The following is a 17,703-nucleotide window of genomic DNA, read 5'->3' on the forward strand; positions in this document are numbered from 1 at the left end:
ATACGCTGTATAATACTATAATGAGGGGTATAATGCACAGGTTATAGAGGGGACAGGTTCCTGTCATGTAACTCTGCAGCTTCTGGACCCTGCACAGGGCCCACAAGACATGGAGGCCCCTACAGCAGCCTAACCCTAACCCTCCCCTCCCACAGCCTAATCCTATCCATCCCCTTCCACAGCCTAATCCTAACAATCCCCTCCCACAGCCTAACCCTAACCATCCTCTCCCACAGCCTAACCCTAACCCTCCCCTCCCACAGCCTAACCCTAACCATCCCCTCCCACAGCCTAATCCTAACCATCCCCTCCCACAGCCTAACCCTAACTCTCCCCTCCCACAGCCTAACCCTAACCCTCCTCTCCCACAGCCTAATCCTAACCATCCCCTCCCACAGCCTAATCCTAACCCTCCCCTCCCACAGCCTAACCCTAACCATCCCCTCCCACAGCCTAATCCTAACCATCCCCTCCCACAGCCTAACCCTAACCATCCCCTCCCACAGCCTAATCCTAACCCTCCCCTCCCACAGCCTAACCCTAACCATCCCCTCCCACAGCCTAACCCTAACCATCCCCTCCCACAGCCTAATCCTAACCATCCCCTCCCACAGCCTAACCCTAACTCTCCCCTCCCACAGCCTAACCCTAACCCTCCCCTCCCACAGCCTAATCCTAACCATCCCCTCCCACAGCCTAATCCTAACCCTCCCCTCCCACAGCCTAACCCTAACCATCCCCTCCCACAGCCTAATCCTAACCATCCCCTCCCACAGCCTAACCCTAACCATCCCCTCCCACAGCCTAATCCTAACCCTTCCCTCCCCTCCCACAGCCTAACCCTAACCCCCCCTCCCACAGCCTAACCCTAACCATCCCCCCCACAGCCTAACCCTAACCCTCCCCTCCCACAGCCTAATCCTAACCATCCCCTCCCACAGCCTAATCCTAACCATCCCCTCCCGCAGTCTAACCATAACCCTCCCCTCCCCTCCCACAGCCTAATCCTAACCATCCCCTCCCGCAGGTTACCCTAACCCTCCCCTCCCACAGCCTAATCCTAACCATCCCCTCCCGCAGTCTAACCCTAACCCTCCCACAGCCTAATCCTAACCATCCTCTCCCGCAGTCTAACCCTAACCTCCCCTCCCACAGCCTAATCCTAACCCTCCCCTCCCACAGCCTAACCCTCCCCTCCCACAGCCTAACCCTCCCCTCCCACAGCCTAATCCTAACCATCCCCTCCCACAGCCTAATCCTAACCATCCCCTCCCGCAGTCTAACCCTAACCCTCCCCTCCCACAGCCTAATCCTAACCATCCCCTCCACAGTCTAACCCTAACCCTCCCCTCCCACAGCCTAATCCTAACCATCCCCTCCCGCAGTCTAACCCTAACCCTCCCCTCCCACAGCCTAATCCTAACCATCCCCTCCCGCAGTCTAACCCTAACCCTCCCCTCCCACAGCCTAATCCTAACCATCCCCTCCCGCAGTCTAACCCTAACCCTCCCCTCCCACAGCCTAATCCTATCCATCCCCTTCCGCAGTCTAACCCTAACCCTCCCCTCCCACAGCTTAATCCTAACCATCCCCTCCCGCAGTCTAACCCTAACCCTCCCCTCCCACAGCCTAATCCTAACCATCCCCTCCCGCAGTCTAACCCTAACCTCCCCTCCCACAGCCTAACCCTAACCTCCCCTCCCACAGCCTAATCCTAACCCTCCCCTCCCGCAGTCTAACTATAACCTCCCCTCCCACAGCCTAACCCTAACCCTCCCCTCCCACAGCCTAATCCTAACCATCCCCTCCCGCAGTCTAACCCTAACCCTCCCCTCCCACAGCCTAATCCTAACCATCCCCTCCCGCAGTCTAACCCTAACCCTCCCCTCCCACAGCCTAATCCTAACCATCCCCTCCCGCAGTCTAACCCTAACCTCCCCTCCCACAGCCTAACCCTAACCTCCCCTCCCACAGTCTAATCCTAACCATCCCCTCCCACAGCCTAATCCTAACCTCCCCTCCCACAGCCTAATCCTAACCATCCCCTCCCACAGCTTAATCCTAACCCTCCCCTCCCACAGCCTAACCCTAACCCTCCCCTCCCACAGTCTAACCCTATCCTCCCACAGCCTAATCCTAACCCTCCCCTCCCACAGCCCAACCCTTCCCTCCCACAGCCTAATCCTAACCCTCCCCTCCCACAGCCCAAACCTTCCCTCCCACAGCTTAATCCGAACCCTCCCCTCCCACAGTCTAACCCTAACCTCGCCTCCCACAGCCTAATCCTATCCCTCCCCTCCCACAGCCTAACCCTAACCATACCCTCCCACAGTCTAACCCTAACCCTCACCTCCCACAGTCTAACCCTATCCCTCCCCTCCCACAGCCTAATCCTAACCCTCCCCTCCCACAGCCTAACCTCCCCTCCCACAGCCTAATCCTAACTCTCCCCTCCCACAGTCTAACCCTCCCCTCCCACAGCCTAATCCTAACCCTCCCCTCCCACAGCCTAACCTCCCCTCCCACAGCCTAATCCTAACCCTCCCACAGCCCATCCCTAACCCTCCCCTCCCACAGTTTAACCCTAACCTCCCCTCCCACAGCCCAACCCTAACCCTCCCCTCCCACAGCCCATCCCTAACCCTCCCCTCCCACAGTCTAACCCTCCCCTCCCACAGCCTAATCCTAACCTCCCCTCCGGCAGCCTAACCCTAACCATCCCCTCCCACAGCCTAACCCTAACTGTCCCCTCCCGCAGTCCAACCCTAACACTCCCCTCCCACAGCCTAACCCTCCCCTCCCGCAGCCTAACCCTAACCATCCCCTCCCACAGCCTAACCCTAACCCCCAACAGCCTATCACTAACCGTTCCCTCCCATAGCCTAACCCTAACCGTCCCCTCCCACAGCCTATCACTAACCGTCCCCTCCCACAGCCTAACCCTCCCACAGCCTACTCCTAACCCTTCCCTCCCACAGCCTAACCCTAACTGTCCCCTCCCGTACCCTAACCCTCACCGTCCCCTCCCGTAGTCTAACCCTAACCGTCCCCTCCCGCAGCCTAACCCTAACCCTCCCGCAGCCTACTCCTAACCCTTCCCTCCCACAGCCTAACCCTAACTGTCCCCTCCCGTACCCTAACCCTCACCGTCCCCTCCCGTAGTCTAACCCTAACCGTCCCCTCCCGCAGCCTAACCCTAACCCTCCCACAGCCTACTCCTAACCCTTCCCTCCCACAGCCTAACCCTAACTGTCCCCTCCCGTACCCTAACCCTCACCGTCCCCTCCCGTAGTCTAACCCTAACCGTCCCCTCCCGCAGCCTAACCCTAATCCTCCCGCAGCCTAACCCTAACTGTCCCCTCCCGCAGCCTAACCCTTCCCTCCCGCAGCCTAACCCTAACCCTTCCCTCCCGCTGCCTTACCCTAACCCTCCCCTCCCGCAGCCTATCCCTAACTGTCCCCTCCCGCAGCCTATCCCTAACTGTCCCCTCCCGCAGCCTAACCCTAACCCTTCCCTCCTGCAGCCTAACCCTAACCCTCCCCTACCGCAGCCTAACCCTAACTGTCCCCTCCCGCAGCCTATCCCTAACCGTCCCCTCCCACAGCCTAACCCTCCCCACCCGCAGCCTAACCCTAACTGTCCCCTCCCGCAGCCTAACCCTAACCTCTCCCTTCCCACAGCCTAACCCTAACTGTCCCCTCCCGCAGCCTAACCATAACAGTCTCCTCCCGCAGCCTAACCCTAACCGTCTCCTCCCACAGCCTAACCCTAACCCTCCCCTACCGCAGCTTAACCCTAACTATCCACTCCCACAGCCTAACCCTCACCTCCCCTCCCGTACCCTAACCGTCCCCTCCCGTAGTCTAACCCTAACCGTCCCCTCCCGCAGCCTAACCCTAACCGTCCCCTCCCACAGCCTAACCCTAACCCTCCCGCAGCCTAACCCTAACCATCCCCTCCCACAGCCTAACCCTAACTGTCCCCTCCCGCAGCCTAACCCTAACCTCTCCCCTCCCACAGCCTAACCCTAACTGTCCCCTCCCACAGCCTAATCCTAACCATCCCCTCCCGTAGCCTAACCCTAACCATCTCCTCCCACAGCCTAACCCTAACCGTCTCCTCCCACAGCCTAACCCTAACCCTCCCGCAGCTTAACCCTAACTATCCACTCCCACAGCCTAACCCTCCCCTCCCCTCCCCTCCCGTACCCTAACCGTCCCCTCCCGTAGTCTAACCCTAACCGTCCTCTCCCACAGCCTAACCCTAACCCTCCCGCAGCCCAACCCTAACTGTCCCCTCCCGTAGCGTAACCCTAACCCTCCCCTCCCGCAGCCTAACCCTAACTGTCCCCTCCCGCAGCCTAACCGTCCCCACCCACAGCCTAACCCTAACCGTCTCCTCCCACAGCCTAACCCTAACCCTCCCCTCCCGCAGCCTAACCCTCCCCTCCCGCAGCCTAACCCTAACCCTCCCCTCCCACAGCCTAACCCTAACTGTCCCCTCCAGCAGCCTAACCCTGACCCTCCCCTCCCGCAGCCTAACCCTCCCCTCCCACAGCCTATCCCTAACTGTCCCCTCCCGCAGCCTAATCCTAACCCTCCCCTCCCACAGCCTAACCCTAACTGTCCCCTCCCACAGCCTAACCGTAACCGTCCCCTCCCGTAGCCTAACCCTAACGTCCTCTCCCACAGCCTAACCCTAACTATCCCCTCCCACAGCCTAACCCTAACCGCCCCCTCCCACAGCCTAACCATAACCCTCCCCTCCCACAGCCTAACCCTCACCTCCCCTCCCGCAGCCTAACCATAACCCTCCCCTCCCGCAGCCTAACCCTAACCGTCTCCTCCCGTAGCCTAACCCTAACCGTCTCCTCCTACAGCCTAACCCTAACCGTCCCCTCCCACAGCCTAACCGTAACCCTCCCCTCTCGCAGCCTATCCCTAACCCTCCCCTTCCACAGCCTAACACTAACCCTCCCCTCCCGCAGCTTAACCCTAACTATCCACTCCCACAGCCTAACACTAACCCTCCCCTCCCGCAGCTTAACCCTAACTATCCACTCCCACAGCCTAACCCTGTCTCCTCCCATAGTCCAACCCTAACCATCCCCTCCCGTAGCCCATCCGTAACCGTCACCTCCCACAGCCTAACCCTAACCTCCCCCTCCCGTAGCCTAACCCATAAATAAAAAAAGTTAACCATTTCCATGTTGACCTTTGAACCCTTTGACCTTTTGCATGTCGACCACGTGGGGGTAACCTTTTAATCGCCAACCTAGATACTGTTGATGTTTCATCCTGATTCCCCTCCAGCACCACAGCGCAGAGCACATGGGCTGATGGAAACGGTGCTCTGCTATATGATGGAGCAAAGGCGGATTTAGAAGACGGTATCGCCAGTACTGCGAAACAGCCAGTAATCCCGCGAATCACACGTTACACAACAAGGTGCCCCAAATTCACTGCTGCGCTTTATACTCAGATCACTTTCCTCTAATTACTACGGGACTGAATAGAAAATATCATAATTACTTTTTCTCCTGTTCAGTAGCGGTGACTGTATAACAGATTCATCATGGCTGCAGCACAGGACGGCCTGGCTGTGATCTCTGTTATAGCAGATAATAATAATAATAATAATAATAATAATAGGTGAGCTCGGCCATTAACTTCCACAGCTAAATGAATGCATGTCTACTGGAATCCTCAGCTCACAAGTAGATAGGCTTCAGTGTCTGCTTATTTTACTAATAAAAAGGCAGCAGAGAGAAAAAAAATGCAATAATTAGCAAATCCTCTTAGGGACAGATTCAATGATGCGCGGCGGCGTTATCTGCCGGCTGCTGGTCCTGCTCACAGCCTGCGGAGGGGAACAGAACCAGCTGCTGCAACTGGCCGGAAAACCGGGAAAAACCTGCCCCATATACTGTAGCCCGAAAACTGACGAAGATATAATACAATGAGCCCTGTCACATATACACAGCTGTACATGATGTTCTGTCATATACTGTGAGGGTCAGGCAGAATCTGTACCTGTAAGGGGGCTGCCTGGAGCTGGTGTCTGCATGGGGCTGGTTTCTGCAAAGGGCTGCCTGGGGCTGGTGACTGCATGGGGCTGCCTGGGGCTGGTGACTGCATGGGGCTGCCTGGGGGTGGTGTCTGCATAGGGCTGCATGGGGCTGGTGACTGCATAAGGTTGCATGGGGCTACATGGTGCTACTACCTGCATAGGGCCGATTCCTGCATGGGGCTGATCCCTCCATAGTGCTGCCTGGGGCTGGTGTCTGCATGGAGCTGCCTAGGGGTGGTGTCTACATGGGGCTGGTGTCTGCATGGAGCTGCCTGGGGCTGGTGTCTGCATGGAGCTGGCTGGTGTCTGCATGGAGCTGCCTGGGGGTTGTGCCTGCATGGAGCTGCCTGAAGGTGGTGTCTGCCTGGGGCTGCCTGGAGGTGGTGTCGGTATGGTGCTGCCTGGGTGTGGTGACTGCATGGGTCTGGTGTCTGCATGGGGCTGCCTGGGTATGGTGTCTGCATGGAGCTGCCTGGAGGTGGTGTCTGCATGGAGCTGCCTGGGTGTGGTGACTGCATGGGGCTGCCTGGGTGTGGTGACTGCATGGAGCTGCCTGGGGCTGGTGTCTGCATGGGGCTGCCTGGGTGTGGTGACTGCATGGGGCTGCCTGGGGGTGGTCTGCATGGAGCTGCCTGGAGGTGGTGTCAGCATGGAGCTGCCTGGGTGTGGTGACTGCATGGGGCTGCCTGGGTGTGGTGTCAGCATGGAGCTGCCTGGAGCTGGTGTCTGCATGGGGCTGCCTGGGTGTGGTAAATGCATGGGGCTGCCTGGGGGTGGTGTCTGCATGGGGCTACCTGGTGTCTGCATAGGGCTGCCTGAGCCTGGTGTCTGCATGGAGCTGCCTGGGGGTGGTGTCTGCATGGGGTTGCCTGGGGGTGGTGTCTGCATGGGGTTGGCTGGGGGTGGTGTCTGCAAGTGGCTGCCTGGGTGTGGTGTCTACATGGGGCTGCCTGGGTGTGGTGTTCCTGGGGCTGTTGTCTGCTTAGGGCCGGTGCCTACATGGAGCTGCCTGGGGGTGGTATCTGTATGGGGCTAGTGTCTGCATGGGGCTGCCTGGGAGTGGTGTCTGCATGGAGCTGCCTGGGGCTGGTGTCTGCATGGAGCTGCCTGGGCCTGGTGTCTGCATGGGGCTGCCTGGGGGTGGTGACTGCATGGGGCTGCCTGGGGTTGGTGTCTGCATGGGGCTGCCTTGGTGTGGTGACTGCATGGGGCTGCCTGGGGCTGGTGACAGCTAGAGATGAGCGGGTTCGGTTTCTCTGAATCCGAACCCGCCAGAACTTCATGTTTTTTTTCACGGGTCCGAGCGACTCGGATCTTCCCGCCTTGCTCGGTTAACCCGAGCGCGCCCGAACGTCATCATGACGCTGTCGGATTCTCGCGAGGCTCGGATTCTATCGCGAGACTCGGATTCTATATAAGGAGCCGCGCGTCGCCGCCATTTTCACACGTGCATTGAGATTGATAGGGAGAGGACGTGGCTGGCGTCCTCTCCATTTAGATTATAAGAGACTGAGAGAGATTTACTGGAGCTGACTAGTAGGAGTACTGTTACTGTAGAAGTGTAGAGACTGAGTGGAGAGAGTTTACTAGTGAGGACAGTGCAGTTTACTTTATAATCCGTTCTCTGCCTGAAAAAAGCGATACACAGCACACAGTGACTCAGTCACATACCATATCTGTGTGCACTGCTCAGGCTCAGGCCAGTGTGCTGCATCATCTATTATCTATATATAATATTATATATATCTGTCTGACTGCTCAGCTCACACAGCTTATAATTGTGGGGGAGACTGGGGAGCACTACTGCAGTGCCAGTTATAGGTTATAGCAGGAGCCAGGAGTACATAATATATTATATAGTGAGTGACCACCAGACACACAGTGCAGTTTATTTAATATATCCGTTCTCTGCCTGAAAAAAGCGATACACACAGTGACTCAGTCAGTCACATACCATATCTGTGTGCACTGCTCAGGCTCAGGCCAGTGTGCTGCATCATCTATTATCTATATATAATATTATATATATCTGTCTGACTGCTCAGCTCACACAGCTTATAATTGTGGGGGAGACTGGGGAGCACTACTGCAGTGCCAGTTATAGGTTATAGCAGGAGCCAGGAGTACATAATATATTATATAGTGAGTGACCACCAGACACACAGTGCAGTTTATTTAATATATCCGTTCTCTGCCTGAAAAAAGCGATACACACAGTGACTCAGTCAGTCACATACCATATCTGTGTGCACTGCTCAGGCTCAGGCCAGTGTGCTGCATCATCTATTATCTATATATAATATTATATATATCTGTCTGACTGCTCAGCTCACACAGCTTATAATTGTGGGGGAGACTGGGGAGCACTACTGCAGTGCCAGTTATAGGTTATAGCAGGAGCCAGGAGTACATATTATATTAAAATTAAACAGTGCACACTTTTGCTGCAGGAGTGCCACTGCCAGTGTGACTGACCAGTGACCTGACCACACTGACCACCAGTATAGTTAGTAGTATACTTATATTGTGATTGCCTGAAAAAGTTAAACACTCGTCGTGTAACTTCACTTGTGTGTTTTTTTTTTTTTTATTCTATAAAAATAAAACTCATTCTGCTGACAGACAGTGTCCAGCAGGTCCGTCATTATATAATATATAATATATACCTGTCCGGCTGCAGTAGTGATATATATATATTTTTTATATCATTTATCATCCAGTCGCAGCAGACACAGTACGGTAGTTCACGGCTGTGGCTACCTCTGTGTCTCTGCACTCGGCAGGCAGTCCGTCCATAATTGTAATACCACCTAACCGTGGATTTTTTTCATTCTTCTTTATACATACATAGTTACATAGACATCTTCTCTTTATCAACCAGTCTATATTAGCTGCAGACACAGTACAGTACGGTAGTTCACGGCTGTGGCTACCTCTGTGTCTGCACTCGGCAGGCAGTCCGTCCATAATTGTATACCACCTAACCGTGGTTTTTTTTCATTCTTCTTTATACATACATAGTTACATAGACATCTTCTCTTTATCAACCAGTCTATATTAGCTGCAGACACAGTACAGTACGGTAGTTCACGGCTGTGGCTACCTCTGTGTCTGCACTCGGCAGGCAGTCCGTCCATAATTGTATACCACCTAACCGTGGATTTTTTTCAGTCTTCTTTATACATACATAGTTACATAGACATCTTCTCTTTATCAACCAGTCTATATTAGCTGCAGACACAGTACAGTACGGTAGTTCACGGCTGTGGCTACCTCTGTGTCTGCAGTTGGCAGGCAGTCCATAATTGTATACTAGTATCCATCTCCATTGTTTACCTGAGGTGCCTTTTAGTTGTGCCTATTAAAATATGGAGAACAAAAATGTTGAGGTTCCAAAATTAGGGAAAGATCAAGATCCACTTCCACCTCGTGCTGAAGCTGCTGCCACTAGTCATGGCCGAGACGATGAAATGCCAGCAACGTCGTCTGCCAAGGCCGATGCCCAATGTCATAGTACAGAGCATGTCAAATCCAAAACACCAAATATCAGAAAAAAAAGGACTCCAAAACCTAAAATAAAATTGTCGGAGGAGAAGCGTAAACTTGCCAATATGCCATTTACCACACGGAGTGGCAAGGAACGGCTGAGGCCCTGGCCTATGTTCATGGCTAGTGGTTCAGCTTCACATGAGGATGGAAGCACTCAGCCTCTCGCTAGAAAAATGAAAAGACTCAAGCTGGCAAAAGCAGCACAGCAAAGAACTGTGCATTCTTCGAAATCCCAAATCCACAAGGAGAGTCCAATTGTGTCGGTTGCGATGCCTGACCTTCCCAACACTGGACGTGAAGAGCATGCGCCATCCACCATTTGCACGCCCCCTGCAAGTGCTGGAAGGAGCACCCGCAGTCCAGTTCCTGATAGTCAGATTGAAGATGTCAGTGTTGAAGTACACCAGGATGAGGAGGATATGGGTGTTGCTGGCGCTGGGGAGGAAATTGACCAGGAGGATTCTGATGGTGAGGTGGTTTGTTTAAGTCAGGCACCCGGGGAGACACCTGTTGTCCGTGGGAGGAATATGGCCGTTGACATGCCAGGTGAAAATACCAAAAAAATCAGCTCTTCGGTGTGGAGGTATTTCACCAGAAATGCGGACAACAGGTGTCAAGCCGTGTGTTCCCTTTGTCAAGCTGTAATAAGTAGGGGTAAGGACGTTAACCACCTCGGAACATCCTCCCTTATACGTCACCTGCAGCGCATTCATAATAAGTCAGTGACAAGTTCAAAAACTTTGGGTGACAGCGGAAGCAGTCCACTGACCAGTAAATCCCTTCCTCTTGTAACCAAGCTCACGCAAACCACCCCACCAACTCCCTCAGTGTCAATTTCCTCCTTCCCCAGGAATGCCAATAGTCCTGCAGGCCATGTCACTGGCAATTCTGACGAGTCCTCTCCTGCCTGGGATTCCTCCGATGCATCCTTGCGTGTAACGCCTACTGCTGCTGGCGCTGCTGTTGTTGCCGCTGGGAGTCGATGGTCATCCCAGAGGGGAAGTCGTAAGCCCACTTGTACTACTTCCAGTAAGCAATTGACTGTTCAACAGTCCTTTGCGAGGAAGATGAAATATCACAGCAGTCATCCTACTGCAAAGCGGATAACTGAGGCCTTGGCATCCTGGGTGGTGAGAAACGTGGTTCCGGTATCCATCATTACTGCAGAGCCAACTAGAGACTTGTTGGAGGTACTGTGTCCCCGGTACCAAATACCATCTAGGTTCCATTTCTCTAGGCAGGCGATACCGAAAATGTACACAGACCTCAGAAAAAGAGTCACCAGTGTCCTAAAAAATGCAGCTGTACCCAATGTCCACTTAACCACGGACATGTGGACAAGTGGAGCAGGGCAGGGTCAGGACTATATGACTGTGACAGCCCACTGGGTAGATGTATGGACTCCCGCCGCAAGAACAGCAGCGGCGGCACCAGTAGCAGCATCTCGCAAACGCCAACTCTTTCCTAGGCAGGCTACGCTTTGTATCACCGGTTTCCAGAATACGCACACAGCTGAAAACCTCTTACGGCAACTGAGGAAGATCATCGCGGAATGGCTTACCCCAATTGGACTCTCCTGTGGATTTGTGGCATCGGACAACGCCAGCAATATTGTGTGTGCATTAAATATGGGCAAATTCCAGCACGTCCCATGTTTTGCACATACCTTGAATTTGGTGGTGCAGAATTTTTTAAAAAACGACAGGGGCGTGCAAGAGATGCTGTCGGTGGCCAGAAAAATTGCGGGACACTTTCGGCGTACAGGCACCACGTACAGAAGACTGGAGCACCACCAAAAACTACTGAACCTGCCCTGCCATCATCTGAAGCAAGAAGTGGTAACGAGGTGGAATTCAACCCTCTATATGCTTCAGAGGTTGGAGGAGCAGCAAAAGGCCATTCAAGCCTATACAATTGAGCACGATATAGGAGGTGGAATGCACCTGTCTCAAGTGCAGTGGAGAATGATTTCAACGTTGTGCAAGGTTCTGATGCCCTTTGAACTTGCCACACGTGAAGTCAGTTCAGACACTGCCAGCCTGAGTCAGGTCATTCCCCTCATCAGGCTTTTGCAGAAGAAGCTGGAGACATTGAAGGAGGAGCTAACACGGAGCGATTCCGCTAGGCATGTGGGACTTGTGGATGCAGCCCTTAATTCGCTTAACAAGGATTCACGGGTGGTCAATCTGTTGAAATCAGAGCACTACATTTTGGCCACCGTGCTCGATCCTAGATTTAAAGCCTACCTTGGATCTCTCTTTCCGGCAGACACAAGTCTGCTGGGGTTGAAAGACCTGCTGGTGACAAAATTGTCAAGTCAAGCGGAACGCGACCTGTCAACATCTCCTCCTTCACATTCTCCCGCAACTGGGGGTGCGAGGAAAAGGCTCAGAATTCCGAGCCCACCCGCTGGCGGTGATGCAGGGCAGTCTGGAGCGACTGCTGATGCTGACATCTGGTCCGGACTGAAGGACCTGACAACGATTACGGACATGTCGTCTACTGTCACTGCATATGATTCTCTCAACATTGATAGAATGGTGGAGGATTATATGAGTGACCGCATCCAAGTAGGCACGTCACACAGTCCGTACTTATACTGGCAGGAAAAAGAGGCAATTTGGAGGCCCTTGCACAAACTGGCTTTATTCTACCTAAGTTGCCCTCCCACAAGTGTGTACTCCGAAAGAGTGTTTAGTGCCGCCGCTCACCTTGTCAGCAATCGGCGTACGAGGTTACATCCAGAAAATGTGGAGAAGATGATGTTCATTAAAATGAATTATAATCAATTCCTCCGCGGAGACATTGACCAGCAGCAATTGCCTCCACAAAGTACACAGGGAGCTGAGATGGTGGATTCCAGTGGGGACGAATTGATAATCTGTGAGGAGGGGGATGTACACGGTGATATATCGGAGGGTGAAGATGAGGTGGACATCTTGCCTCTGTAGAGCCAGTTTGTGCAAGGAGAGATTAATTGCTTCTTTTTTGGGGGGGGTCCAAACCAACCCGTCATATCAGTCACAGTCGTGTGGCAGACCCTGTCACTGAAATGATGGGTTGGTTAAAGTGTGCATGTCCTGTTTTGTTTATACAACATAAGGGTGGGTGGGAGGGCCCAAGGACAATTCCATCTTGCACCTCTTTTTTCTTTTCTTTTTCTTTGCATCATGTGCTGATTGGGGAGGGTTTTTTGGAAGGGACATCCTGCGTGACACTGCAGTGCCACTCCTAGATGGGCCCGGTGTTTGTGTCGGCCACTAGGGTCGCTAATCTTACTCACACAGTCAGCTACCTCATTGCGCCTCTTTTTTTCTTTGCGTCATGTGCTGTTTGGGGAGGGTTTTTTGGAAGGGACATCCTGCGTGACACTGCAGTGCCACTCCTAGATGGGCCCGGTGTTTGTGTCGGCCACTAGGGTCGCTAATCTTACTCACACAGCTACCTCATTGCGCCTCTTTTTTTCTTTGCGTCATGTGCTGTTTGGGGAGGGTTTTTTGGAAGGGCCATCCTGCGTGACACTGCAGTGCCACTCCTAGATGGGCCCGGTGTTTGTGTCGGCCACTAGGGTCGCTAATCTTACTCACACAGCTACCTCATTGCGCCTCTTTTTTTCTTTGCGTCATGTGCTGTTTGGGGAGGGTTTTTTGGAAGGGACATCCTGCGTGACACTGCAGTGCCACTCCTAGATGGGCCCGGTGTTTGTGTCGGCCACTAGGGTCGCTTATCTTACTCACACAGCGACCTCGGTGCAAATTTTAGGACTAAAAATAATATTGTGAGGTGTGAGGTATTCAGAATAGACTGAAAATGAGTGGAAATTATGGTTTTTGAGGTTAATAATACTTTGGGATCAAAATGACCCCCAAATTCTATGATTTAAGCTGTTTTTTAGTGTTTTTTGAAAAAAACACCCGAATCCAAAACACACCCGAATCCGACAAAAAAAATTCGGTGAGGTTTTGCCAAAACGCGTTCGAACCCAAAACACGGCCGCGGAACCGAACCCAAAACCAAAACACAAAACCCGAAAAATTTCAGGCGCTCATCTCTAGTAACAGCATGGGGCTGCCTGGGTATGGTGACTGCATGGGGCTGCCTGGGGCTGGTGTCTGCATGGGGCTGCCTGGGGGTGGTGATTGCATGGGGCTGCCTGGGGCTGGTGTCTGCATGGGTGTGGTGACTGCATGGGGCTGTCTGGGGCTGGTGTCTGCATGGGGCTGCCTGGGGGTGGTGTCTGCATGGGGCTGCTTGGGCGTGCTGTCTGCATGGGGCTGGTGACAGCATGAAGCTGCCTGGGGCTGGTGACAGCATGGGGCTGCCTGGGGCTGGTGTGCTGGTGTCTGCATGGGGCTGCCTGGGTGTGGTGACTGCATGGGGCTGCCTGTGGGTGGTGTCTGCATGGAGCTGCCTGTGGGTGGTGACTGCATGGGGCTACCTGTGGGTGGTGACTGCATGGGGCTGCCTGTGGGTGGTGTCTGCATGGAGCTGCCTGGGTGTGGTGACTGCATGGAGCTGCCTGGGTGTGGTGATTGCATGGGGCTGCCCGTGGGTGGTGTCTGCATGAGGCTGCCCGTGGGTGGTGTCTGCATGGAGCTGCCTGTGGGTGGTGACTGCATGGGGCTGCCTGGAGGTGGTGACTGAATGGGGCTGCCTGGGTGTGGTGTCTGCATGGGGCTGCCTGGGGGTGGTGTCTGCATTGGGCTGCCTGGGTGTGGTGTCTGCATGGGGCTGCCTGGGTGTGGTGTCTGCATGGGGCTGCCTGGGTGTGGTGTCTGCATGGAGCTGACTGGGGTTGGTGTGTGCATGGAGCTGCCCGTGGGTGGTGTCTGCATAGGGCTGCCTGTGGGTGGTGACTGCATGGGGCTGCCTGGAGGTGGTGACTTAATGGGGCTGCCTGGGGGTGGTGTCTGCATGGGGCTGCCTGGGTGTGGTGTCTGCATGGGGCTGCCTGGGTGTGGTGTCTGCATGGGGCTGCCTGGGTGTGATGACTGCATGGGGCTGCCTGGGTGTGGTGTCTGCATGGAGCTGCCTGGGGCTGGTGTGTGCATGGGCCTGGGTGTGGTGACTGCATGGGGCTGCCTGGGTGTGGTGACTGCATGGGGCTGCCTGGGGGTGGTGTCTGCATGGGGCTGCCTGGTGTCTGCATGGGGATGCCTGGGCCTGGTGTCTGCATGTAGCTGCTTGGGGGTGGTGTCTGCATGGGGTTGCCTGGGGGTGGTGACTGAATGGGGCTGCCTGGGGGTGGTGTCTGCATTGGGCTGCCTGGGTGTGGTGTCTGCATGGGGCTGCCTGGGTGTGGTGTCTGCATGGGGCTGCCTGGGTGTGGTGTCTGCATGGAGCTGCCTGAGGTTGGTGTGTGCATGGGGCTGCCCGTGGGTGGTGTCTGCATGGGGCTGCCTGTGGGTGGTGACTGAATGGGGCTGCCTGGGGGTGGTGTCTGCATGGGGCTGCCTGGGTGTGGTGTCTGCATGGGGCTGCCTGGGTGTGATGACTGCATGGGGCTGCCTGGGTGTGGTGTCTGCATGGAGCTGCCTGGGGCTGGTGTGTGCATGGGCCTGGGTGTGGTGACTGCATGGGGCTGCCTGGGTGTGGTGTCTGCATGGGGCTGCCTGGGTGTGGTGTCTGCATGGAGCTGCCTGAGGTTGGTGTGTGCATGGGGCTGCCCGTGGGTGGTGTCTGCATGGGGCTGCCTGTGGGTGGTGACTGCATGGGGCTGCCTGGAGGTGGTGACTGAATGGGGCTGCCTGGGGGTGGTGTCTGCATGGGGCTGCCTGGGTGTGGTGTCTGCATGGGGCTGCCTGGGTGTGGTGTCTGCATGGGGCTGCCTGGGTGTGATGACTGCATGGGGCTGCCTGGGTGTGGTGTCTGCATGGAGCTGCCTGGGGCTGGTGTGTGCATGGGCCTGGGTGTGGTGACTGCATGGGGCTGCCTGGGTGTGGTGACTGCATGGGGCTGCCTGGGGGTGGTGTCTGCATGGGGCTGCCTGGTGTCTGCATGGGGATGCCTGGGCCTGGTGTCTGCATGAAGCTGCTTGGGGGTGGTGTCTGCATGGGGTTGCCTGGGGGTGGTGACTGAATGGGGCTGCCTGGGTGTGGTGTCTGCATTGGGCTGCCTGGGTGTGGTGTCTGCATGGGGCTGCCTGGGTGTGGTGTCTGCATGGGGCTGCCTGGGTGTGGTGTCTGCATGGAGCTGACTGAGGTTGGTGTGTGCATGGGGCTGCCCGTGGGTGGTGTCTGCATGGGGCTGCCTGTGGGTGGTGACTGCATGGGGCTGCCTGGAGGTGGTGACTGAATGGGGCTGCCTGGGGGTGGTGTCTGCATGGGGCTGCCTGGGTGTGGTGTCTGCATGGGGCTGCCTGGGTGTGGTGTCTGCATGGGGCTGCCTGGATGTGATGACTGCATGGGGCTGCCTGGGTGTGGTGTCTGCATGGAGCTGCCTGGGGCTGATGTGTGCATGGGTCTGGGTGTGGTGACTGCATGGGGCTGCCTGGGTGTGGTGACTGCATGGGGCTGCCTGGGGGTGGTGTCTGCATGGGGCTGCCTGGTGTCTGCATGGGGATGCCTGGGCCTGGTGTCTGCATGTAGCTGCTTGGGGGTGGTGTCTGCATGGGGTTGCCTGGGGGTGGTGTCTGCAAGTGGCTGCCTGGGTGTGGTGTCTGCATGGGGCTGCCTGGGTGTGGTGTGGTTCCTGGGGCTGGTGTCTGCTTAGGGCCGGTGCCTACATGGAGTTGCCTGGGGCTGGTGTCTGCATGGGGCTGCCTGGGGCTGGTGTCTGCATGGAGCTGCCTGGGCCTTGTGTCTGCATGGAGCTGCCTGGGCCTGTTGTCTGCATGGGGCTGACTGGGGGTGGTGACTGCATGAGGCTGCCTGTGGGTGGAGTCTGCATGGAGCTGCCTGTGGGTGGTGACTGCATGGGGCTGCCTGTGGGTGGTGTCTGCATGGAGCTGCCTGTGGGTGGTGACTGCATGGGGCTGCCTGTGGGTGGTGTCTGCATAGAGCTGCCTGGGTGTGGTGACTGCATGGGGCTGCCCGTGGGTGGTGTCTGCATGGGGCTGCCTGTGGGTGGTGACTGCATGGGGCTGCCTGGGTGTGGTGATTGAATGGGGCTGCCTGGAGGTGGTGACTGCATGTGGCTGCCTGGGGGTGGTGTCTGCATGGGGCTGCCTGGTGTCTGCATGGGGCTGCCTGGGCCTGGTGTCTGCATGGGGTTGCCTGGGGGTGGTGTCTGCAAGTGGCTGCCTGGGTGTGGTGTCTGCATGGGGCTGCCTGGGTGTGGTGTGGTTCCTGGGGCTGGTGTCTGCTTAGGACCGGTGCCTACATGGAGCTGCCTGGGGGTGGTGTCTGCATGGGGCTGGTGTCTGCATGGGGCTGCCTGGGAGTGGTGTCTGCATGGAGCTGCCTGGGGCTGGTGTCTGCATGGAGCTGCCTGGGCCTTGTGTCTACATGGAGCTGCCTGGGCCTGGTGTCTGCATGGGGCTGCCTGGGGGTAGTGACTGCATGAGGCTGCCTGTGGGTGGTGTCTGCATGGAGCTGACTGTGGGTGGTGACTGCATGGGGCTGCCTGTGGGTGGTGTCTGCATGGGGCTGCCTGTGGGTGGTGTATTGCATGGAGCTGCCTGTGGTTGGTGACTGCATGGGGTTGCCTGTGGGTGGTGTCTGCATAGAGCTGCCTGGGTGTGGTGACTGCATGGGGCTGCCTGTGGGTGGTGACTGCATGGAGCTGCCTGGGTGTGGTGATTGAATGGGGCTGCCTGGAGGTGGTGACTGCATGGGGCTGCCTGGGGGTGGTGTCTGCATGGGGCTGCCAAGGTGTGGTGGCTGCATGGAGCTGCCTGGGGCTGGTGTCTGCATGGGGCTTCCTGGGTGTGGTGACTGCATGGGGCTGCCTGGGTGTGGTGTCTGCATGGGGCTGCCTTGGTGTGGTGTCTGCATGGGGCTGCCTTGGTGTGGTGGCTGCATGGAGCTGCCTGGGGCTGGTGTCTGCATGGGGCTGCCTGGGTGTGGTGGCTGCCTGGGTGTGGTGACTGCATGGGGCTGCCTGGGGGTGGTGTCTGCATGGGGCTGCCTGGTGTCTGCATGGGG

The 17,703-nt window shown here is 56.1% G+C and overlaps 2 protein-coding genes across 2 annotated transcripts; both read right to left on the minus strand.

Moving 5' to 3' along the window:
- Nucleotides 1-13,656: 13,656 nt before the first annotated feature.
- LOC134928730 (uncharacterized) lies at nt 13,657-14,670 on the minus strand. Its single transcript, XM_063924746.1, has one exon. It carries the CDS (start codon nt 14,668-14,670, stop codon nt 13,657-13,659), a length of 1,014 nt encoding a protein of 337 aa, XP_063780816.1.
- Nucleotides 14,671-16,339: 1,669 nt separating this feature from the next.
- LOC134928731 (proline-rich proteoglycan 2-like) lies at nt 16,340-16,879 on the minus strand. The gene has a single exon (XM_063924747.1). It carries the CDS (start codon nt 16,877-16,879, stop codon nt 16,340-16,342), a length of 540 nt encoding a protein of 179 aa, XP_063780817.1.
- Nucleotides 16,880-17,703: the final 824 nt, after the last annotated feature.

Source organism: Pseudophryne corroboree, chromosome 5, assembly GCF_028390025.1.
Source record: "Pseudophryne corroboree isolate aPseCor3 chromosome 5, aPseCor3.hap2, whole genome shotgun sequence".
NCBI classification, from domain to species: domain Eukaryota; kingdom Metazoa; phylum Chordata; class Amphibia; order Anura; family Myobatrachidae; genus Pseudophryne; species Pseudophryne corroboree.